Here is a 26,940-nt window from a genome sequence, read left to right as displayed (position 1 = left end):
AAGATACAAATAAAGTTCACAGCAGGAAAGCTTGCCTATATAAAGGAATAGGCTACAGCCTGTTAATATGTAACTACCTTTTTATAAGAACAGTCAGGTTAACAGACTTACAAATCAGACTTAAGAGTTTTATTTCTGAAAAGTATAGAGTTAAAGTATACTATCATTTCGTGCTGCTCTGTACATACTAGAAAACTCACTGTAGTATTAAGCGATAGTATGTTCCAATATAAACAACTTCAATATCTACATATGAAACAGGCTATGTTTACCTAAAAAAGCTAACTATTCTAAAGAGTTAATATACAGAACTTTGGGGGAAAAAATCACTCAAAACTGTTAAGAAAGCTCAACCATTCGCTGGAATTATGTAGTGAAGATGCATCTTAAGTTTTAAAAAAAAGAAGATGAAATGAAAGAAAGAAGACAGTATTAAAGTATATGTACTGGCTATTTTATTTTCTTCCCTGATCTGATGTTGGTTTCTCTAATATATGACCATATTCAAGCATTATTTTATTCTCAATACCCTTCTTCTCTTCCACTGCTTCACTTCTAGAATGTTTTAATCTTTGTCCTTTCTTTTTTCGTCTTTTCATATCAAATTCAGTCTTTTGAGCGATGAACAGCTTGACTTAGCATATTTTTAACCAGCTGGTCTAGCACCTAGCTTGCATTGCATAGTCAGATACAACAAATGTTTATACAGAAGGTAGCTTTCATGAAAATGAAAAAAAAAAAAGCCTGGGTATCATGCATCCTGGCTTTTTTTAGCTTTTTTTCTAATTCACCATACAGAATACAAAGTTTGAATTCTTTTTAATGGCAAACAAAATTCTATTTATAGTTCCAAAAAATGAACTTATGCTGGGATAAGAACTCAAATTTTAAAATTGCAATGTGTAGTTAGAGGAACACGAAGAGGGCTAAAATTCTTTCAAAGCTCTCTTTACTTGCAACAACATCAAATGGAAGGGTATTAGCACATATTTCTCTAATAAGAAATATTAATAACAAATAAACTTATTCCCAACAGAGCAAAATAGAAAATAAAATAAATAAAAATTTAACTTAAGACAGTGCAAAAAGTGGCCACAAAACTTAGAAAGGGATCGTCCCCATTTCTCTCTCTCTTTTTTTTTTTTTTGACATCACAAAACTTAGAAAGGGATCGTCCCCATTTCTCTCTCTCTTTTTTTTTTTTTTGACATTTCAAGAGTAATGTACTAATAGATTACTGTGATGTTACATTTTCTTTAAAAAAAAAATCCGCTCTCTTATATCAACAAAAGGTCATGTGCTTTACTGAGCAGCTTCCAAAGTTTTACAGAAGGATCAAATAGGAACTTATAGCGTCCGTTTTAATCACCACCAAAGCCCTCTGTCACCCCAGAAATTACGACACAGAGATGTTGAAAATGGTAACATTCTGCACAAAAGCATTTTAAAAAGGTGTGGAAGGGGAGAAAAATATCAATGCAGGAAGAGTAAGAGAGTGAATGAGAAAGAGAAAAGCAGAGAGTGGGAGAAAGGGAGAGATGCTTAATGTTCATTTAATTTCCTGTTATAGGACACAACCTAGAAACATTAGCAGAGATCTCGGAGACTTTGCAAATCAGTTCCATTTGGTCTGGGCAATCACAACAAAAATCAGCTAACAAGACTGCAGAAGCACTCGCTAAAAGCTTCTCTAACAAACACGTTTTAGGCGAGCATCTTCCAATGGATTCAGAGACTACTGTAAAATGGGAGAGTTGCACTTCAATATATCAGAGGGGGAAAACTGTACTCACCTTTCAAACTCCTGAGGTAAATCAGGGTCAGTAAGCATGCTGGAAAAGCACAATTTCCCTTTGTCACAGCAGCCACCTATGATCGTCTCCAACTGAACCTGTCAAGTGAGTCCAAACCTTCTAAACCAATTGATTTTCTCTCTCTCTCTCTCTCTCTCTCTCTCTCTCTCTCTCTCTCTCTCTCAATCTCTCTCTCTCCCCCCTCTCCCCCTCTCCCCCCTCCCACTCCTAGGACTCCTTGACCAGTCTCTTAAAGGGGTAGCGCACTTCGAGCAGCGGGGTCTGGCCGCTCCCCCCTCCTCCAGCCGCACGCTCGGGCTGCAAGGCACTAGACAACCTCAGGGTGCCTGTCCTTTCCTTTTAATTCTCCCTTCTAGACATCACTGAATGTGAGAAGTCAACTCATTTAGTGTGTCTCCCATACTCTCTCCTCTAAATAATAAAAGTCGCACACGCATGCACACACACATACATAAAATATGATTTTTGAAAATGCATTTGCTACTGATTAAACGAGAAATCTGTACACGAACCCAACCCCGATTCAACTGCATTGATTAACTCATTGAGCAAAAAGATTAAATGTTAGTAATAGCATTTTTACACAAAGAATTGTTATGCCTTCTCACCCTTTTCTAGGCTCTCTCCGTGCGCACACGGAAACACACACACACACACACATACACACACACACACTTGCACACAACAATCAGGCATTGTTCTGAGGGAAGAAAAGCAACTTTGACAGATTGAAATATAGCAGAGGCCCCTTCAAGGAAACCTGTAAACAACTTGTCACTCACTCTGTCGGTCTCACTGTTAGCTCGCGCTTTCCACAAAGTGGTGCGAACGTCCTGGCAACCCAACCAAAGTTTCCTCAGCTCCAAACTCCATAAAACACGATGTGCGAGGTGGAGGGGACTAGGTATCCACGTGCCAAAATAACACACACTCCAGGGAACAGAACCCCAAACCAAACCAACAGATGAAAACAAAAAGATGGTCCTCACAAACTGTCCTGCTTGGGATGGCTGGGGAAGTCGGGCAGGAAGCGCTCCCCTGGCTGGGGATCTCTTTAATTTCCTCTGCCCAGGCAGCCACAGATAACAAGGTGGACAAACTAGGGCTCTGCGGCTCCTAAGCTGGCTGGCAAGGCACAGCCTCCATAGCAGTTCCAATTATCTAGATAAAAATCTGGCAGGCGAGGAAGGTAATCAGGTAATGTACCTTTGACATGAAATGACAGAGGCACATACACAGAGAGAGAGAGAGACACTTACACAGACACGCATGCAGAGATGGTGGCTGCCCCGTGCACCGCAGCATCTGGTCAGGGAGTAAGCACACACTCACCAACATGAGATAGTGTGCATTCTTCATACACACACACACACACACACACACACACACACACTCTCAGTCACTCACACACGCTCTCCACTCCTACTGGGAGGGTTCATTCGGCACAAAAGGCTACATTACAGAGCCCGCCCCAATAAGGGAAAGAGAGAAAAAAAAGCCTTCCATTGTTGAGAGGGCAGGTCAGTTGATTAGATTTTCTGTGGAGAATTCCACGAGGAAATTCCCTTCAAAGCCGAAGTGATTAACTGGGGGCTATTCTGGAAATGGAGCAGACAATGGCTCAATAGTCTGCACAGCCAATGTCCAGGCTGGCACTGAACTCACTTTAAAAAAAAAAAAATAAAAGCCAGACTCCCTGTTCTTTTCCACACATTCCCCCTCAACCCCCTCCACTCCTTCTAGCTTCCCCTCCCAATCCCTTTTATTTTGCAGCTGGACAACATTAAGGGCCTTTAAAACCACAAGGGTTGACCCCACAGCAGTTTGATTAGGTCCCACTTTTTTTTTCTGGCGACAGTCAGACAGTAAGTTTACTTTTTTAGACATACACAGTGAGACAGCACACACAAATTCCAAAGAACAAAATCAATTATTAACCTTATCATATTAATCAATTTATTTTTTGCTCAAAGGTTATAAAATTTTTGCCAAAGTTGATAATAACTTAATAATGAGGTCCATCATTCATGGGCTATCCTAAAAATACACATATATACACTACAAAAATCAATGTGGAATAAGATTTAAGCATGTCACTATGGAGTTAAGACACTAACAAAACACAGAATCATGACCCACCCTGAAAAAGCTGTTAACAAGGGATGTGGCAAAAATGACTGGATGCTGACATGATTTTCATTTTCAGCAGTTGGGGAAGGGGAAAGGATATTACTCATTATACTTTCTTGTCATTAGCCTCAAATTATTTTTTATTACAGCAACAACCCATTCCTACAGAGAAAAATGAGAAAGTTGTTGCATTTATTTTAAATATCTGTTATTTCAGCACTTAAGGGCCCTACTATCTAATATAGTCTAATTGATAAAGTATACAAAAATAATTTTTCTATTGTTAATGGTGGTTATGGGATTTAGGGAATGGTAGCATGCCTGGCTACATACACTTTAAAAAACAGTCTTTTTTTTTTAGGTCTAATTAGGGAATCTTGTTTCATCCTATATCAACAGAGAAAAATGAAGGAGGAAGGGTAAGTTACAAGGGGCAATGGGGAGCTGGGGTCAGGAAGAGGAGGAGGCAGTGAAGAGAGGATGCAGGGAGAACACAAGAAGGAGACATAGTGGCAGCATAAAGATAGAAACAAAGATAATGGCCATAAGGCAGGATGCTGAGATCCGTATGGTCCCAGCTGCTATCTTGCTACAGCTACTACCTCTGGTTGTTTCTCTAAAACTCTGATTCAGAAGGTCACCAGAGCAGGTAAGAAAGAGAGTATGAGTGTTTGAGGCCAACTGTAGTGTAAAGAAAAGATGCTCATATTAGAATCACCCTTATCTTTGGCTTTGTTTTTATAGACATTTAATATGTGCATGTTTAAGTACACACATGTCAAATAAACAAAAAAGGACATATAGGAAACTGTTAAATGGTTTATAAATTAGTTTAAGATCTTAATATTTTATATAAACATTCCTGTAGCCCTTCAAAAACACAAAGTATTTCTTGGAAAATTATCCTTAAATGGCATGAAACAGACTAGGAACTAGATAGAAAATTTGTCAGATATAATAATGAATATCCTAATAATGATAATTTAAACTAATGGAACTCCAAGCTCATAAAGAATTCTGTTCACATAGATTAACTCACAGATCATATGCAGCATAGAAAAGTGTATGGGTATGTATATTCCTAATAAGTTTGCCAGTGTTTAAACTTGGGCAAAAGAAATTTAAAGTCTTACAACTGGTTAGTGGCCCATTTGTTTCTTGAAGCCAGGTCTTATTTCACATTTGATACCATAATACAGAATAAAATAACATTCCAGAATTTACAGTTCAATGAAAATCCCAAGATGGTACATGGGATTTTTTAAGTGATTTAAAAGGCTTTTACATAATTGTTAATGAATTTAAATTTGATATAATCTCATTGTCACTAAATCAGTACTGCATTTGATGGATGAATGAAATAGTTTTAAATGTACCTCTCTAGGCTGCATAAGTTTTCTTTCATTTGAATTCTACCTTGCAAATTAGTATCTTTTGCAAGATTTTAGAAGTCAGCAAAAGAGAAGGCAGTTTCAAAATATTCTCTCAAATCCTGACATTGATAATTTTATTAAATAACTGAACTGATCCAAGCAACCTGATGCTTAATAGTAAATTGCTACTAAAAATCTTTTTATTTTACATTAAATGTTAAAGTGTTGAAATATTAAATATGTGATAGTAACTGGCACATATGTGTTAAATAAATCTATATTATTTATCAATTACCTGAATAGTTCAAGATATTCAATTGGTTATATATCTGGTATTTTGTACATTAGAATTAATGTCTACTGCAATGTGATTTTCCTATACTGTTATAGGTAGATCTCCAGGAAGTTTCATAATGTATGTAGACTGAGATACACTTTATCATTCACTGAACATTTATTAAGTGCTTAACGGCATGCTACAGCCTGTGGCCTTAAAAGTAGAATCAAGAAAATTTTCCAATAAATCTAATTTTAAAAATATATTTGAGCAAAATTCAAAGTAATTGTTTCATATGCAGGCTCCCCAACGTAAATATGGTAAGCAAAGTTAAAACCAAAAACAAGTGAAAGAAAAGCAATGACAAGAACTTACTGAACAATAATTAAATTGGTGGGAAATACAAAATGATCTACAAACACAGATATGAATATGAATATATCTTCAGAGGGAACCAAAGCACAAACTACAACAGAAAGCCCATAAAACATTTAATGAGTCTCTTTGACATAGTTGTAGCAGTATTATGGAAAATGGGATGAAGCTGAAAAAAGTGTGCTTTTGAGCTTATGTTGTTTCCATTGTAGATATAAAAATGATACTCACATAAGCTAGGAAAATATAAGATATGCTAGTGAATACTGCTGGAGAATTCTCAAAGAAATATCAGAATCTTTTACAATGATAAACAAGTTATTTCCAAATTTAACCTCTTTCAGCCACTGTTTCAGCCAGTTTTTTCTAATATTTCTCATTTTAAAAGGAAGAAAGTCCATTCCCCTATTTTAAAATAGAATTGTTGAACATCTTTTATTTTAATAACTAAAATATGTAGTCACAGGTACATACAGCATCTTAATATTTGATATATGTTCCTATTATCAGTTTATGGAATTTGTAAGGTTATTTTTGAGAAATGAAATTTTTAATATTATAACTACAATGAATTTAATACCAGTGTCAGACAATACCAATATCATATTGCCTTAACCTGCCTCAACAGACATTAAGAAAATATTCACTTATTTCTTCCCCTGCAATTATTTAACTCTGTCACAAAATGTTTAAAAAAAAAAAAAAAAAGAACTTCCAATCAATGTACATCTGTGAGCCATTCAGCAAATACCTGGTCAGCTCACCACTGATCTATCAGGGGCAGATTAAAACTCTGACTTAGAGTAGAATAAAGTCCTGTAATTGAATTTCTTTAGAAACACACCTAAGAAATTCAATAACATCTCTTCCTTTTTAAAGTCCTAAATTTCAATTCCCCATAACACATTTATGCAAGAAAATTGACATACAATGGTCTATAAGTTCAAGGTTTTTCCATCCTCACACTCTTCTGTATTATTACTTGGTTAGTTAGAATAAACATATGAATTGTCCTCAGATCACATTTTTGGCCAACTAGTGTTCTTCAACAACACTTCAAGAACATTGTCATCTTAGAAACTGCAGTCTCATACTTCTCTCAAAGACATGATCCATTCCCAGTAATTGCTCCCACTGTTTGATATTTTACCATTTATCTTCTTTAGAATAATTTTTAGTAATTTAAAAGTGATAGCTCTCAGTATCTGAGTACTGTCTACCAGTATCTGTGATATATATATAAAATAATCACATTTAATATTCAAAACAACTATATAAGATATGTAGTTGTATCATCCCAACTACAAATGAGGGAACCATGGCTTACAAAGTATTTGTCTGGTATCCCAAAATTAATAAGTGCAGAAATGGGTAACACCAAAGTTATGGTAACATTCCTCCAAAGTTCTGAAAAGGCATCAAATGCTATTTTATCTCAAATATACCCTAAACACTATTAAATACCAAGTGTACAGGCAAGTGCTTCTAAAGCTGTTTTGATGCTAAGTGAATGTTTAAACTTCAAAGTTAGGTTGAGTGATGATTACTCCATCCTCACAAATAACTTCATATTAAAGACTGTTCCTTATACAACAACTAAAAACAGTTAAAGACGAGGCTTGCCTAGTGGGTCAGATGGTAAAGAATCTTCCTGCAGTGTAGGAGACCCAGGTTTGATCCTTGGATCAGGAAGATCACCTGAAGGGCATGGCAACCCCTTCCAGTGTTCTTGCCTGGAGAATCCCATGGACAGAGGAGCCTGGTGGGCAACAGGCCATGGGGTTGCAGAGTCGGACACGACTGAGTAACTAACACAACAACGACAACAAAGAATAGTACACTCGTCCCAACTTGATGGTGATGATAAATATCAGAATTACTATACTCATTGTAAAATTTGGCTCTCTCTTTAAAATTAACTTCTAAATGTTATCTTTATTAATGTGATTATGATCTGGGGGCTCCATAGGAAAATATAGTAACCCTCACTTTTCTTATTATACTGTAGTCACCTTTCTTCTTGTGGTAATGTGGGATGATAAAATGCCTATGTAATGAGATGATGTGAGGTGAATGACACAGGCATTACGATAGCATTAAACTACTATTGACCTTCTGATAAGAGGACCGATGTGCTTAAGTCACCCTGGGTTAGAGTCATAATATTGTCAATGGATGGGGATCACGGGCAGAACAAAGACAGAAAGGCGTGAGATTTCATCATGTTACTAAGAGTAGGTGAACAACTTAACACTTATGAATCTTTTATTTCTGGAATCTTCTATATAATATTTTCAGGCCATGGTTGACCATGGGTAACTGAAACTAGGTTAAGTGAAACTGCAGATAAAGGGGGCCTATTTGTGCAATTCAGTTCAGTTCAGTTCAGTCGCTCAATCGTGTCCGACTCTTTGTGACCCCATGGACTACAGGACTCCAGGCTTCCCTGTCTACCACCAACTTTCGGAACTTATTCAGACTCATGTCCATTGAGTCGGTGATGCCATCCATCCATTTCATCCTCTGTCAGAATGCAAGTATCTATGCAGCTGATACCACTCTAATGGCAGAAAGTGAAGAGGAAATAAAGAACCTCCTGGTGAGGGTGAAAGAGGAGAGTCAAAAAGCTGGTTTGAAACTAAACACTAAAAAAAATAAGATCATGGCATCTGATCCCATCACTTCAAGGCAAATAGAAGGGGAAAAAGTGGAAGCAGGAACAGATTTTATTTTCTTGGGTTCCAAAATTAATGTCAATGGTGACTGCACCCATGAAATTCAAAGACGCTTGCTCCTTCGAAGGAAAGCTATGACAAACCTAGACAGCATATTAAAAAGGAGTGACATTACTTTACCAACAAAGGTTTGTATAGTAAAAGCTATGGTTTTTCCAATAGTCACATATGGATGTGAGAGCTGGACATAAAGGAGGCTGAGCACCAAAAAATTGATGCTTTCAAACTGTAGTACCAGAGAAGACTCTTGGACAGGAGTCCCTTGGACAGCAAGGGGATCAAACCAGTCAATCCTAAAGGAATCAATCCTCAGTATTCATTCAAAGTGCTGATGCTGAACCTGAAGCTCCAATACTTTGACCACTCATTGTGACGAGCCGACTCACTGGAAAAGATCCTGGTACTGGGAAAGATTGAAGGCAAAAGGAAAACGGGCCAGCAGAGGATGAGATGATTAGACATCATCACCTACTCAATGGACATGATTTGAGAGAGGACAGGGCAGCCTGGCATGCTGCAGTCCATGGGGTCACAAAGAGTTGAACATGATTTACCAACTGAATATCACCTTCTAGTCACCATGTAACTATTCGGAAGTAAAATTTCTGTCTTACAGAAAGAATCATTTTAAGAAAAGGTATCTATTAGGAAGATTAATCTAACTTACACTTTTACTTTTTTACTCATTACACAATCATCTTTCTTTGTGTTAAGTAGTGTTGTCTAACTGTTGTCAGTTCAAGAGGCCAAAAAAGACATGAACCAATCACTCTGGTGGTAAAAGTCAAGATTCCTATTTAGAAAAAAAAAAAAAAAAATCCATATAACCCATTAGAAGAGAATCTATCCAAATGGGATCATACTTTTAAAAAATGCACTTTTTGATCACTGAACTTTCTGTTATGTATTTCTCAACTAGGAAAGAAATTTAGGGAAGACACTATACTGATATTTTACCTAGAGGCAGCAGCAAAGTGAAAAGTAGTAACATTGCTACAATGTGGCTTGGATTCTTACTTATTAGATAATTTATACAAAATATTTTAGTGTACACCTTTCAGGGAAGTTTTTCCACTGTAGTTGAGGTAGCTATTTCTTAATATTAACTAATCAGAACAGAAATAAGGGAAAATAGAGTAATATATGAAAATATTTGAACAATTAGTTTCATTTTTGATCCCACTTTGTCTACTCTAAATGACAAATATATCCTATTCACAGTAAATGAAAATGTTACCTATTAATAATGTTCAGTCTACTTACATCTGTAACAGCTGAGAGGGAAGAAGCATGGCTAAGCTGAAAGTAAAAAGGCCTGAGCTCTAGGGGAGCCTCAATTCCTTCCTCACTGGTGATGCAATCTTGCCTATACCTTTAACATCTCAGGGAAGATGATTTTTAAAGTCCTTCTTGACTCTCATATTCCAATTCTATAATCTCTTCTTTGATAAATCAATTTATAATCTGCAAAATAAAATGTCTTACCCTTCTCAGTTTTGTTTCAGTTTAAAAATGTTCCATTTTTTAAAATGTTTTAAGAGCAATTCTTGTACTTTATTTTAACCCCTTTAAGTATGTGATAACTCTACACCCACAAAACAAGATAGTGAAGGGCCTTCCCTGGTGCTCCAGTGGTTAAGAATCCACCTTCTAATGCAGGGCATGCAGGTTCAATCCCTCGGTCAGGGAAATAAGATCCTACGTGCTCTGGAGCAACTAAAACCCATGAGCTGCAACTGGAGAAGACCAAATGCTGCGGTGAAGACACAGCTCAGTCAAAATAAATAAATATAAAGTTAATTAATTCATTAAAGATTGTGAAGAAAAGTATCTGATTAATTGAAGTGAAAATTGCTCAGTCCTGTCAGACTCTTTGTGACCACATGGACTATACGGTCCATGGAATTCCCCATGCCAGACTACTGGAGTGGGTAGCCTTTTCCTTCTCCAGGGGATCTTCCCAACCCAGAAATCGAACCCAGGTCTCCCGCATTGCAGGCAGATTCTTTACCAGTTGAGCCACAAGAGAAGCCCAACAGTACTGGAGGTGGGTATCCTATCCCTTCTCCAGAGGGTCTTTGATTAATTAGTTGGCTAAGTTCAATTAAGTTAAAACAACTAGGAGAACTTAACTCGTCACACACACACACACACACACACAAACACATTTGTAAATAACTAATTTTATCACTAAATTCACCTATTTGTGATTCTGAAAATTTTGTGCTTAAACTTTCAAGTCACAACTTTCATTTTTTTCTAAGTGCAATTACATTTATTGGTATTATCTGATTTAATGAGAGAAGTAAAGGCACTTTATTACTACATTGAACATGTTACATTGTGTGATGACAGTGACTGGCATTGCAGGGAGAAATAAACACATGGGATTCTGTCTTTATCTGAAATTTCAAAATATCGAATGAGAAACTCAAAGACAAACTGAAAAGTTGAAATGTGAGAAATCCTGACAGGTAAATTGTGTTCAAGAAAACCTACTTTTCAAAATGAAGTTTGTGGACACTCTGTGGAACTCCTGCCAAATACACAGCTTCTTTTTTTTTTTCCACATTATTAACTAAAATGACTTACTGCCATAATTTAGAAAATAATTCAGTCAGACTATGCACAGGATTAAAGAAAATAGATATTATCAAAAGAATATATTCATACAATTTTTCAGTAAGCATGGATAGAACATTTAATTTACACTTGTATTATAAACCACCTTTATATATTAAAACATCATTGTTTATAATGCACACTTTCATAAATAGGAAAAAAAGACATACTGATATTTGTAAATTTCCCTGAAGTTGAAGAACTATTTAGGTATCAAATGGTGTATTAGTATTTAAAAATACTTAATTGTGTGTGTGTGTGCTAATTGCTCAGTTTTGTCTGACTCTTTGTGACCTTATGGACTGTAGCCTGCCAGGCTTCTGTGTCCATGGGATTCACCAGGCAAGAATACTGCAGTGAGTTGACATTCCCTTCTCTAGGGGATCTTCCCAACTCAGGGATCAAACCTAGGTCTCCTGCATTGGAGGCAGATCTGAGCCACCAAGGAAGCCCTTTAAACAAATCATGGGTCTGTAATCTGAAACATTTATTTGGCTTTCCTGGTAGCTCAGCTGGTAAAGAATCTGCCTACAATGTAGGAGACCCCGGTTTGATTCCTGGGTCGGGAAGATCCCTTGGAGAATGGATAGGATACCCACTCCAATATTCTGGCCTGGAGAATTCTGGACTCTATAGTCCATGGGGTCCCAAAAAGTCAGACACGACTGAACGACTTTCACTTTCACTTTTCACTTAAAGCATATATTAAAAGACTAGGAATTTGTAAGACATGCCAGCACCACAAGCATACCTTAAAAAAATAAAAATGCATGCCCTTCCTGGTTTGGGGACCAAACTTCAGATTTACTCAGTCTTTATAGGTGAGCCATTATTCTTAATCTTAAAGTATAAGTCATCTTAGTAAGCATTTTTCTATTATTGAGTGTGTTCAATGAATTTTACTAGACTTATTGAGGGGAAAAAAACAAATACACATAACAATTTTTATGTTTTTTATGAACCTCTTTTCTGGCCACGGCACTCTGATAAAAGGTGAGGGCACAAAGATAAACTTTTTTTTTTCCAAGGAATTAGGACCTACTGAAAAATATGGACTTTCTGTTACAATAAAAAAAATTATCAAGTTCTTACGAACTAGAAATCTACAATTTTCACACAGGTTAATTAATTTTCAAAACAAATCTGGAATGTATCAGTTATGAATATTAGTTCCACATCACAGAAATGGTAAGCGAAATACAGGAACAAAAATTATCTATCTTTGGATTACATAACTAGCAATAGGCAAAACCACTATTTGAACCCATGGACTTCCCTGGTGGCTCAAGCGGTAAAGCGTTTGCCTACAATGCAAGAGACCAGGGTTTGATCCCTGGGTCAGGAAGATCCCCTGGAGAAGGAAATGACAACCCACTCCAGTATTCTTGCCTGGAAAATCCCATGGACAGAGGAGACTGGTTGGCTATAGTCCATGGGGTCGCAAAGAGTCAGACACGACTGAACGACTTCACTTTCATTTTCACTTTCTTCCAATTACAAACCTCATGCCTGTTCTACTCTACAAGACAGCTACTTTTGAAAGTTATCACACCATAAGATAAAATGATAAAAGTATTATTCAGTGAAACAAAATTCTGTGGGTAGTTTAAGTAACAAGTGGTTTTAAAATAACTTATTTTCTGACCTTCAAGAATTTTAGTATTAGTTTGTTGGAGTTAAGAAAATATAGATTAGAGAATCAATTGAAAATCTCAGAAGCACTATGAGAATTCAGAATCATAACAGGGAACAAATGTAGTATACAGAAATCAATAACTTTTGTATATATAACACCCAGTTATCAAAAGATAATGGGAAAAAAAGACCTCATCAGTATTAGTAACACAAATAATAAAATATCTAAGAATAAAATCATTCATATAAAGACCTATCTGAAGAACGCTTTGACACAATATGGAAAGATATACTATGTTTCTGGATAGGTAGCATCAATATGATTTCTCTCTAAATGAATGTATAGATTTAATAAGTTCAAGTTAAAATACCAGCCTATGCTTAAAATACTAGACAAACTAATTAAAAAGTCAGTCTTGAAAAATAAACAAATAAGAAAAATAATTTTTAAAATTCCAAATGGATAAAGATTTAGATGTAAAGAATAAAACCATAAATCTACCAGAAGAGAACATGAGTAAACTGCTGTATAAACTTGGAGTAGTCTTACTAGTTTGGAAAAACAGTTTATGCAACCTATATCAAAGGAATTCAATAACCTCCATGATATATAAAGAGTTTTTTTTAATCAATGAGGAAAAGGTCAACAATCCAATAGTGGAAACAGACAAATGATATAACTTATTCAAAGGGAAGGAAATAGAATTGGTTCTTAAACAAAGAAAAAGATGCTCAATATCCTTTAACATAAATGCAGTTTATAACTACAGGGTGATTATTATATTTTTAACCTATTAGCTTAGCAAAAATGAAAAGTATTTGTCTATTATTATTTGTTAGACTGTATTATTCACTCATAAATAATTTATTCTCTCCCTTGTTAAATTCCCTTGCAACAGATTTCATTTCCTACCCCACTGACATTATCTTAGACATGTTATGTGCTTTGGTCACTGAAATATGCAGCTTTCTCTGTGAATGTCTGATTTGGTTCAGCTACCTTATCTTGTTTCTGTCTTCCACCATGAAAACAGTGTATCTCAGATAAGGGCTATTCAATCAGCCTGCCTAGGAACGAGAAGAGACTTAGTTCAATAAGGTCAACACACAGCTGACCCACAGAGACTTCATGTTACACATGCAAGAAAAGATTCGTTTCAAAACAGTAACCCACAGAGAGAGTGGCCTTGTTTGTTAACACAGCAAAATCTTACTAATACCTACAGTCTGTTGGTGACTTATGGAAACACGTGCTCTTGTATATTACTAGTAGAAATGTATATCAATATAAACCTTCTGGACAGTAATTTGAAAATAACTACCAAAATTACAAACGCAATTCCACTTCTGGGAATTTATTAGAGATGTACTTTCAAATGTGCAGGATGTCATGTATTCAAATTTAGTTACTGTGGAACAGCACATAATAGCATAGAACTGTTAACAATCCAAAGGTCATTAATCAGGGAAACAACAAAGCCATATTAAACTACAAAGCTATTAACAAAAGCATAAAGAATGTAAGTATGCACTGATACAAAACATCTTCAATATAAAAATTTCTTGTGTGTATGTGTGTGCACACATACACATGTGCATGAAGTCACTTCACTTGTGTCTGACTCTTTGTGACTCTATGGACCCTAGCTCATCAGGCTCCTCTGTCCAAGGGATTCTCTAGGCAAGAATACTGAAGTGGGTTGCCATGCCCACCTTTAAAGCATCTTCCCAACCCAGGGATCAAACCTGTGTCTCTTTTGTCTCCTGCATTGGCAGGTGAGTTCTTTACCACTAGTGCCACCTAGGAAGCCCATATACATGTGTGTGTGTGTGTGTGCACGCGCACACATAGAGAAGAAAAACAAGGTACACATCTGAGCACTGTGAGTAAAATGTGCTACAACATTTGTGAAAATAAGACGTCAAATTCTTTTCTGCTGATATGTACATAAGAAAACTCTGAAAGAATATACAAGAAAATGAAATAAAAATGGTTATAATTGTAGGGAGGGGGGAAGTCAGAACTGGACAGAAGGAAGATAGCTACAAGATTAAATCCCTTCTGCTATATGCTTTTGAAAGATTTTTATATTTTTTCTTTATTCTGAATGTGAATCCATTATGTTTTCATAAAATTTATATATACATACATTAGTTAAGTATACATCTAATTAAAATATAACCTCTCCAATGGTTGTTCATCAACTATACACAATATTACTTCAATTCATAACAGCGGACCCCACACATCTGATTCTGAGAGGTCTGTAATTTATATGTAATTTTTGTTATTAAAAAGTATTTTACCTACTAAAAAAGACCAGAATTCTCATTTTTTAATAATAATCCTTAATTTAATATTTTCACAGACTATAATTTTAGTTTCTGAAATAATGTTTTTCTAACTTAAATTCAAAGCCCTCACTGAATATATCCTTTGGGGTATATAATTTTTCTTTAAAAGAGGATTGGATATAGTTTGAAGAATATGAGATGATAACTTAATTATAAGTAAAAAGTCCTTAACTTGTCATATTAGACTCTTCATGCTCTGTCATGAAGTCTCTCCCTGCATGCCATGAACTTCAAGCTCCTGCTATATCAGGCTGGCAAAATTGTTGGCAAGCAGCCTGTTAATCCTTCCTTCAGTGCTCTTGTGTGAAAAGCACATTCTTCCTGGAACATCTTCTTCCACACTCCCTTACCCCTTTTTATCAGGCTAATTGCTACTCCGCCTTTAAGTCTGTTGAAGCAGAAGACTCCACTGGAATCTCAGGTTGATCCCTCACCTGTTATCCTTCTTGGGGTTGCCATAATACCAGGTAGAAAGTAAGTTCCAACTACTTAGCTCTAAGCTCTAAAAAAGATGGATGCTCTTATTCATAATTGTATCCTCCAGACCTTCCATAGAACATTTCAATGTTCTATAATACCCATGGCATGCCCTACCTGAAGGAAAAATCAGGAGCCTTTGGGACCCTATGTCTGTTTGTCCTGGTATCAGGCCGTTGCACAATATTTTTCCCAATGACAGGTTGTGCTCCCCCCTGATAGCTTTTACACCATGATTAAATATTACCTCCTCAAAGAAGCTTTCCTTAGACTAGGATTGAAGTGTAAGAAACAGCAAGGGGTGGAGGGTCAAAGTCCACAGAAGACTGTGGTGGAATTAACAGAAGTTTGGGAAGTTGGGATTTTTTGTGGGAAAAGTGATGCTAAGTTGAATCTGACATAATGGCAGAACATCTGAGTAAAGGTTTCTTTCTAACTTTGAGATGGAAATATGAAACTGAAGTGTGTAAAAGTATCATAGTAAAAGTAGATTTTATTTTGTAAGTATGAAAGTCTGTTTAATAAGATGACTAAAGTACTAAACTAGAAAAAATAAAGTTTCAGGAAAGGACAGACATAATGACATTTTTTTTCTAAAAGAGGCCTATTTAAAAAGCCATTGATTCTGGCAATTTAGTCAGTAACTGTTGAGAGATGCTCTTGAAATAACAGAAGAAAAGAGTTCATCTCTGATAAAATGAAGCATAAATTCCATAGCTTTCCTCCATCCCTCTGCAAACATGCATGCAAACACCCCACACATAAATGCACATACACACACACACAAATATTTTACTCCCTTCCATAAAAAAGACTATAAATAACACAGGGTCTTCATATTAAAAGTTACATTAGAAAGAGAAAAGCATCAGCTGACAGCATACTCTAGGAAACATGCACCAGTCAGAGGAAGAAAAACAGAAAATTTAAAATGTCTAAAGTTTTTGAGGAAAAAGTAATGGGCTTTATTAATTTATTAATGGTAATAATCCCTGTCTCATACAACTACCACTACATTTTTCCAGATGCTATTTTGGCAATTAGGCAGTAACTGCCATTTTGATTGCATTTACAATGATCAAGTATGAAATTGCCCACTGCTGTCCTTTTCTTCCAGTACAAAGACTTGAATCTTATTTTTGATCTAAAATATTCCATTTATATCTCTTTGTTGATAGATTTTCCTGTTGCTTTATTTCAAGGTCCTGTAGAAATCATTAGTGACATTATGCCAAGGGCTGAACCTCATAAGCAACCTGAACAGTTTGATTCACTGAAAAAGCAACCCACAATTCACTGAAAGAAAATGCAATAATGATCCTGCCCAATTAAAACTGTTAAATTAAATGGAGAGAATCTAATGATTTCCCCTTATCATTCTGATATTCTGGAAGCATGGCAGAGAAATGATAAATACCAACACATATGTTAAAGATGCCCACCCTTTTTTAGCTTAAGGGAAGTGAGTGAATTCTTTTAAAAGGAAACTGCCTTGTTACATAAAGAGCATTTTAAAGGATGCATCTAAGTGCAAAAAAGGGCAAATACCCTCCTAAATGAAAACATATTTGAACAAATCCTTAAGTAATTAAACCAATAAGAAGCTATCCTGTCAAGATACTAAAGAAGCAAAGGAGAAAGAGGTAATTACTGCCTGAACACACAATTAGTTATGAAAAACACAAATGAGAAATCACTTACATTCTGTTAGTTCAAAATAGTAAATTTATCTCATTTCTACTTTTCTATAATTTTTGTCAAATACATACAATCACACTTTTCTGTCACATACAAGCAGCTCTGTCTGCATACCTACAGTTTAAGAAATTATAAAAGCAGATGCAGAATTCATGGAATTGTCCTTGATTTCTGAATCTGATATATTCATTGAAGGGCAAAATTCAGTATCAGGGAACACCAGACTTGTTAATTTAATGACCTGATCTTAAAGAGCTTTCATAGATATATTTAACAGGATCACAACAGCTGACTATATCCTAAATCCAGCATGCACACAGGCAGGAACAAATGAAGTTACAAAAAGTTGAAAGACTACAAATTTTATCCCATTGATAGCAAATGCATTTAAAGTGTATAATATTTAAATATGCATTCTATAAATAAAACTAGGCTGCTAATAAACTAGTTGTGACTGATTAATTATTAAGCAGTAATCCCCAGACTTGTTTAGCCTTGGAACACTTTCTCAAAAATAAAAACCCCCAAAACTTAGGTAATGGAATTAGAAATATTAAATTAGACAATAATGGTGAGTTGGGGGGTGTGCAGCTGGAGCAGAGTTTGGATGGAAGAGAATTCCACTAAACCTTAGAAAAGTTAGAAAATCATAACATCAGAAATAATTCTAAATGTCAGCAGATGAAAATTAAGATATATTATCTTGCTAAGTCACTTCAGTCGAGTCTGACTCTGTGTGATCCCATAGACGGCAGCCCACCAGGCTCCCCCATCCCTGGGACTCTCCAGGCAAGAACACTGGAGTGGGTTGCCATTTCCTTCTCCAATGCATGAAAGTGAAAAGTGAAAGTGAAATCGCTCAGTCGTGTCTGACTCTAGGGACCCCATGGACTGCAGCCTACCAGGCTCCTCCATCCATGGGATTTTCCAGGCAAGAGTACTGGAGTGGGGCAATGGATAAGTGCCATTGCCTTATCTTAGGGAGATAAATATTAGAATATTAAATAAATTTAAACTAGGCATTTACAAACATTTCATAACATGTACTACATGTTAATTTTTATTTAAATTCAAGCATTTCAGCAATTTTAAAAGTCAGGGATTTCAAGTTTTAAAATACTTCAACAAACGAGATTTCATTTCATTTAAATACAGTGTCTCTTACAAAGTACTAAATTGTTCTCTTAAAGTATATCGATAATACAAATAAACAAGTTGCTATAGTGTACATTCAAATTGTCCCCACATGTTATTTTATCACAGTTTGCTCTTCTTCCCTCTTAAATTTTTCACTGTCCTCAAATACTATACAACTGTAATTGCCATCATGTTTCCCACAATTCTCATGTATTCCTCAGAAACACTCCTTCACTATATCCCCTTTATTTACTTCGCAACTAATCCTGGGGCAGAAAAGACATGCCTGAATTACTAAGTACTTTATGTCTCACTGAAAGATACATAGCTGTCCAGTTAGCACAGGGGTTCCAATATAGGATGTCCTGAAGAATAAAACATACAGGGCTCCTTCAAAGCCAACCGTGAAAAGGAAGCCAACATAATACTCTCCTAGAGAAGATCGTTCATTGTTTGAATGTGTAAAGTCCAAATAACAGTGGGTAATTCCCTAAGTGTTGGTCATATACTTTACTACTCATTGAAATATGTTTACCACATAGATAAGTAAAGCTTACATACATACTTTCATATATATACATGTAATATACCAGCTAACCTGATACGACCATTTACCTTAGTGTTTTTCAAACACTTCAAGTACATCAAATTCTGGAAGCACGGCAGGGGAATACCTGAGGAATACTTCAATTACATCAAATAGGGCAACAAAGGCTTTGATTACTTTAAATATAAATGTATGCTTGGCCATATAAGTACGTATATATGGTCATCGGTATATCTACAAAATCAAAAGTATATTTACATGTTTAGGGTAAGTTCTGGCCCACCTTGATAAATGAATCTCTGACAATGACCCATGACATCAGAAAGCTGGTAGACTGCACGTGCGAAGAACTAAACTTGAAGCATCAGTCTCTAGGAGTGCAGACCTCGGCCATGGCGAAGACCAGGACCAGGGCAAGGGTGGCGGGTGTTCCCGGCAGTCCCTGCACAGACAGGATACGGAAGGGAACGTGCCTGGTGTGCGCTTTGACGTCAGCAACGTGGCCTGCACATACGCCATCTACCGTGGCCTTAGTAGGGCAGTATTCCCACTCCCCTTCTCGTGGGGGCAGGTGCAAATTGTCCATGCCTGGAGTCCAGAGCACGTGGGAAGGGGCACGCACAGTTCCTCTCAATCTCAGGTGGCCTGTACAGCCACGTTTGAGGGAATGACCCACTTGCCTATCAGCTTGTCCTTTAATTTTACTGACTACTTAGGGCTTAGCACTGACAGCCAGAGCATGTTGGGCCATAGACACTGGCCTCAGAGTCACTGACAACTGCAGCCAGGTGGTAGTGAGGGACTCAGGCAAGAAGGCCAGAGGTAAAGCACTCCAGCACTGGACAACTTCCTGGAAAACTATGTACTGACCCTCTGCATAGGGGCTTATGGTCCTCATGTGATTCTGTGAGTGTTTAACAACCACGACCGCTAGGCACACGTACAGAGCTAAATGACCTATGGTTCTACATTCTTACAATCGACACTGTAGCACCTGGAGGCTAGCAGACCACAGTAATATTCTACCTTAGAAGTTCTGGCTTATCTATTACTTGATGCAGATTACTGCCTTATTTAGTCAAGATTTCAAAGATGCCTATTCAGTCCTTTGCATATTCAGTTTTCCAGGTTAAGTGTAGGGTGAGAAAGGATGAGAATACAACATTTATTTTCCTTCCTCTCCCTTCCATTTCTTCCTTTTCTTTACAAAGGGAAACCCAATATCCCCTTTCTCTGCCTCTCCCTCCCCCAAAAGCCAGTGAACACATTAAGAGATTTGCTTGGGTAAATGGCCTGTACTGGACTTTTTCCCTCTGAGACAAGGGGAAGGAACAAGTCTGTTTCTATTTTGGCAGAAACTGAAAAGCAGGAAGTTTTGTGCAGTGATTGTCATTAAAAGCTAAGTAATAAGTTTTATATTTCAATATATTGTATAGATTGAAAATAAACATTAAAATTAAGTTGATGTAAACAAAATACTTTATTTGATGAGAAATAAGATTACAGAAGTGCAATGAAGAATATACTGAACTGCCCAGTAAAGTTAATGTAATCTTATTAATGCAATTTGCAAACAGGCCAGTTTCTGAACAATTTAGGTACATGATATCCAGACCAAATTTTACATAATATGCATACTGAGTACATAGTTTGCTGTAACAGGTATGTATTGATTGGATTATATACCAAAAAATATCTCAGAAGCAACATAATATCAGGAATCAACAAACATTTATTATGCGAATTCAGGGAACTTAGGTTCAAGTCACAATTCTCCCCTTATACCTCTCTGATCCTCAGCTGCCTCACTAGTAACTTGGGGATGATAACAATTCCTATCCAGCAAAGATGTTATAAATATTTAATATTATAATATACATGAAAAATGCTTTGTAAACTGTGAAATGCAATATAAGTATTAGCAGTTATTTCAGCCAATAAGGTATTGTTTATAAACTTAGAAAAGTAACTCCAGTGCATCAAATAAATCATACAAATTCCTATGTAAAATGACCTCTCTCAATAATACTACCCTTCGTACCAGTGATTACATTTTCCTCTTGAGTGAATGATGCTGAAAAGAGCAATAAGATTGTTTTCTAGCGGCTGTATGTTTAACCCATAGTCAATTATTCTCAGATTGTTTATGTTGCACACAATGCATGCCATAAGAAAGGAAACAAAAACATTAAGATTCTGGAAATGAGCTTTTAAATATTAAGATTATGTAAGCAATTCATTTATTACATGATGTAGATGATGTATAGCATAAGCATGCATATGTGGTAAAAAAATGAATTTGAGAAGTCGACACTAGGTGGGTCCATAGTAATGAACTGAGCATTTTAAATTGAAATGTGAGAAATATCTGTGTTTAAAATAGATGGATTACAGCTCAAAAAAAAAAGCAATTGAAACAGAGCAATCTGAAAAGCTCAACTGGTATTTTTAAAAGGCATATTAAATATACATAAATAGGAAATATAAAAAGTAAGTATGCAACATATTCTAAATTATTTTTTAATTTAGTGATTTAGTATCTGCCAAAACAGTTTCTTTTCATAAAATTATACAGATAATAAGCAACATGGAGTAGAAATAGGAAGATAATGTATGGTCTGTAAGTTATCTATGATAATATTTCCCCAAATAAATGTCTTCTCTGATTAAAAACAATAATTTTAAAGATATCCTTATAAATTCAAAACAATTTAAGCCAATGTCTATAACAAAAACACTGTATTTTTTCTCTGCAATGAGACATGTTAGAATAGTAGGAAATATGTAAAAAAATTGGATATAAGAGAATAGCAAACTGGAAAGACTTTTAAATCAATAATAAGAAATTAAAATGATTACTTAGGATAAACAGACCTTAATTTCTCTTGTCATTATATTGACTGGCCTGGCTTTGATGTTTCCATCTATTTTTTTTTGAAGAATATAAAGTTTAGTTTTGTGACTGAGAAGATCCCTATAATATCATAGATATTATAATATCTAGATCAAGGGTAAGCACAGTTTACATTTATTAAATGTTCACTAAGTAGCAAGACATTGTCATAAACACTCTTCAACAAACCCTTTCAGATAGGCACTCTTGTTAGTAAGATCCTATTGGGGTACAAAATCAGAGATATTAAATAATTTTCCATGTTCAAACAAATAGTAGGTGGCAGAACATGGACTTTGCATGCCTCTCTAGTACTGGTTCTTGAACTCTTTTCAGCTAAACTTCCCCAAAAGGGTGTTTTACTTTTGCAGTTACCATTAACCACCTCACATTGACTTCTCAAGGAAAAACAATACAGCTTTCACCCACACAGCACTACCAAAATTACTATTTCTAAGATTGACAATGACTGCCATATTAGTAAAACTAGAGGAAACTTCAATTCTTAACCTTGGCCAAGCCTTCCTCTCTTCAACATTCTCTTCTCATTATTTCCATTACAGCAGAGCCCTGTTTTTCATCATCTTTCTCTGTCAGCCCCTTCTTGGAACTCTTTGAGTGCTGTTCCTTCTACGTTGTGGCTGAATGTTGTGGCTGCTTGGATGGAGCATCAGTTTTCACTCTTCTCTCTCCCACTAGACAATTTCATTTACTCTTTCAACTTTGACAATGCCTAAATTTCAAGACTCCAAAACAATATTTCTATTTCAGACCCCTCTTCTAATTTATATCTCCACTTGGATGTCTTATAAGCACCTCAAACTCAACTTGTCCCAAAAGTAAACCTTATCACCTCTCCACAATTCACCCCAATTTTTCTAAAATGATAAATGGAGTCAACATCCACCCAAATGTTTGGGTCCAAAACCCAGGATTCGGTTATTTATATTCTCCTCTCTATCTCAGGGTCTCAAATCTATTTGTCTCCAAGTCTTTCTAGTTCCATGTCCTAAACATATCTTGAATTGTTTCATTGTCTCTAATGTCATTGCCACCACAAAAGAATATCATCTCCTGCTAAAGTACTATAATTTCCTCTCAATCTGTTTGTACACAGTCTTGTTCCCACCATTCCATTTTGTCCCACACACAATACTCAAGTTTATCTGCTTCCAAAAAAAAAAAAAATCAAGTTATTTCCCATGTTTAAAATCCTTCAATTTTCACATTTTTAATTAGAATAAAATCCATCACCCATAATATGGCCTACAAAGACCTCTTTATTGCTACTAAGCTCCAAGCACAGCAGTTTTATCTGTTATCAGGATGTACTGAGTCATCTCTGGAGTAAGGCTTCTGTCCTCTGCTGTTTTCTCTGTTTGTAATAATGTTTACTCAAGTTTTTATTTGGCTTCCCAGGTGGCTCAGTGGTAAAAAAAATTCACCTGCCAAGCAGGAGACATGGGTTCGATCCCTGGGTTGTAAAGATCCCCTGGAGAAGGAAATGGCAACTCACTCTGGTATTCCTTCCTGGGTAATCCCAAGGACAGAAGAGTCTGGCGGGCTACAGTCCACGGGGTCACAAGAGTGTGACATGACTTAGCCACTAAACAACAACAATGTCTACTTACACTTTGTTGTTGTTTAGTCATCCAGTCTTATCCAACTCTTTGTGACCCCATGGACTGCAGCATGCCAGGCCTCTCTGTCCCTCACCATCTGCCAAGGTTTGCCCAAGTTCATGTCCATTGCATCAGTGATGCCATCCAGCCATCTCATTCTCTGATGCCCTCTTATCCTTCTGCCCTCAATCTTACACTTTATTTCAATTTAAATTCTGCTTGTTCAGTGTGGCTTTAGCCTAGACTAATAAACTAGCTCATTTTAGTTTTCATTGTTGGGGCATCAGTTGTTATTCCACTTACTTTCAGGGTGAAAAGTGATAGGTTCACATAATAAAAAAGTTCAAAATGTATGAAATAATAGAGTCAGGCACCATTTCAAAGATGGCAGGGTATGGCTCCAAGTTGCATTCTTTTGGTTTATAATCAAACCATCAAACACTAGGAATATTTTACCTGAGTTCTAGCGTGAGGACAGTGCCCCATAATGACTTTCCAACAAGTAGGACTCTGAAGTTCTGTGGTCAATAGTCCCCTCCCCCAGCTAAGTGATTCATTCACCAAGTTGGAGAAACACAGAAACCTTTTACTTCCTGATAGCATGTCAGTATGCATGGGTGCACTGTTAACATATAACATATTCTTGCTGGGCAACAGTTAATCACAGCAGCATTCTATTTTATACTATGACATGAATTAGAATGGCCTATCCCCATAGCCTATCATATGAACAGAAAAGTAATGACTCCCTTCCTCCTAACAAAGGGGAACCTCAAAGATTTTTCAGCTTTTTAGCAACTTTATTGAGATATAATTCACATACTATTCAATTCACCCACTTAAAGTATATAATCCAATGGTATATTGTATATTACATTATAATTCTTTAAGGATGGAGATAAATGTAGATGTAATAAAATTTACTGTTTTGTTATAAGTATACAATTCAGTGGTATTAATGACATTCACAATGTGTGCGACTGCCCCACTATCTATTTCCAAGATGTTTTAATCATGCCAAACAGAAACTTTGTACTCCCAGTCTTACCTTCCGCTCCAACCTCTGATAACCTCTAATCCATAGGTGGAATCACACAATATTTATTCCTTTGTGTCTGGCTTATTTCACTTAACATGATGTTTTCAAGGCTCATATATATTGTAGCATGTATCATTTCTTTTCTAGGTAACAATATTCTATGATATGATATACCACATTTCTTATCCATTCATCTGTTGACAGATATGTAAGTTGTTTCCACATTGTACCTATTGGGATAGGGCTACAATTCATCTGGTATATGTCTTTGAGCCTCTGTTTTCAACGCTTTTTGGTATATAATACGGAAAAGAATTGCTGTATCATATGGTAACTCTGTTCAGCTTTTGAGGAACCATCAAAATCTTTTTTATAGCATTCCCACAAGCAACATTAAGAGGGCCACAACCTTGTCAACATTTATTATTTTCCAATTATTTTTCTTTGTTTGTGTGTTTTTACTATAGCGACTCTAGTAGATGTGTCAGTTGACTTATTTTTTTACAACACATACATTTTATCCAGGGAGATTACCACCATAATTACCTCTGCTACAGTGGAGAGATTTAGACTTAAATAAATATAAATTAAGCATATATACTATCCAATAGATTCACAGATGGCAAAGCTCTGTAGATTGTTTTTTCACATTTTCCCAAATCTAAGAAATGAAAAATGTAATCAGTTCAATATCTTATCAATAATTCTCAAATTTTGGAGAGAAAACTAGAACTACTATTAAGTTGTGTTCCTTTCCCAACTCTGTTAATTATTTTGCCATAAGAGATTCAGGTAGGAGTAAAAACATAGATTGAGAGGTACTCAGTGTGAAATATGGGCTTCTCAGGTGGCTCAGCGGTAAAGAACCCACCTGCCAATGCAGCAGACCGATGAGATACATATTTAATCTCTGTGTTGGGCAGATCCCCTGGGGAAGACAACTCACTTCAGTATTCTTGCCTGGAAAATTCCATGGACAGAGGAGCCTTGTAGGCTGTAGTATATAGGGGTCACAAAGAGTTGGACATGACTGAGTGACTGCACACTCAATGCTAAATACTGTGCAAGCACTTTAAACTCACCATATTATATATTCCCCTAAAATAAATAATAATAGCTATTATTTTTTCCATTGTATAGATAAAACATTGAAGCTCTATAAGAACCATATTTAGAAAAGAAGTTGGATTAAAGTAACGTGCGTGCTAAGTTGCTTCACTTGTGTCCAACTCTTTGTGACCCTATGGACTTGTAGCCCACCAGGCTCCTCTGTCCATGGGGTTCTCCAGGCAAGAAAACTGGAGTGGCCTGCCATTTCCTTTTCCAAATTGAAGTAACACTGATTCTCAAGATTTTACTAGTTATTCATTTCTACACTCAATAAATATGAATTTGAGATTTAATAAAATCTTGCATAACATCTCCAAATATGAAAGAAATTATACTGCTCTGGCTCAAGTATGGGAAAAGGTCAGAGATGTACCTTGAGACCTTATACACCAACACTTCTGCTCTATCTGCAATTTGCCATAAAAAAGAGTAGATGATACCAGTGTTCTTCAAGGTATAATGTCAGTTAAGTATTCGTATTTCGGAATCAGAAACTGAGAATAGACAACTCAGGGTAATACAGATTACAAACCTAAAACGTTGGGATACTAAACATATCTGGATAGAGTCCTTTTTTTTTCTTTTTTGTTTTTCCTTTTTGAAATTTTGTTTTAGCTGCAATTCTTGACAATAATATTGTTTATCTTAGTGATGCAAACAAGACTCTATACTCTTATCCCAAATTAAAGGTAAAAAAAAAAAAAAAAAGTTGCCTACACAGGATCTAGTTTTAAAAGATAAAGGGGTTATGGGTAGAAGAATCATCATTGGTAGGTAAATTTATAACCAGCCTATCCTTTCTTTTCAAAGTCTTAGATTGTGGTCTTTCTGAACAATTAGACCCATACTTTGTTCCTCTGAAAACTCTAGGCTCTGGACAAGAATTACAGGAAGATAACATGGGAAGGGAATGAATCATTTTGCAAGAAAATAAAACAGAAAAGTAATTTGTGGAGTTGTAATTTGAAAATGAATGGATGGATACAGGAAAGGAAAACAAGTGATTAAGGATGAAGTTTTAGTGATATGAAAATAAGAATCAGAGGAAAATTAGGATAATCAGAAGAAACTAATAAAAGTAAAATTTGAAATGCATTATCA

The 26,940-nt window shown here is 36.0% G+C and overlaps 1 protein-coding gene across 13 annotated transcripts in view; it reads right to left on the bottom strand.

Annotated features, from left to right (window-relative positions):
• The window catches only part of SOX5 (SRY-box transcription factor 5), a 1,174,568-nt gene that overhangs the window by 468,464 nt on the left and 679,164 nt on the right, over positions 1-26,940 (bottom strand). For 5 of the 13 annotated variants that reach the window (XM_005206951.5, XM_024991914.2, XM_005206952.5 and 2 more), the window contains exon 1: positions 1,794-1,900. The exons of 6 other annotated variants lie outside the window; for them this stretch is intronic. In XM_005206951.5, coding sequence (XP_005207008.1) covers positions 1,794-1,831 — 38 coding nt within the window. In that variant the 5' untranslated portion in view covers positions 1,832-1,900. 13 annotated transcript variants of the gene reach the window in all.

Source organism: Bos taurus, chromosome 5 (assembly GCF_002263795.3).
Source record: "Bos taurus isolate L1 Dominette 01449 registration number 42190680 breed Hereford chromosome 5, ARS-UCD2.0, whole genome shotgun sequence".
Lineage (NCBI taxonomy): Eukaryota > Metazoa > Chordata > Mammalia > Artiodactyla > Bovidae > Bos > Bos taurus.
This window is presented reverse-complemented; position numbering and strand designations above follow the sequence as displayed.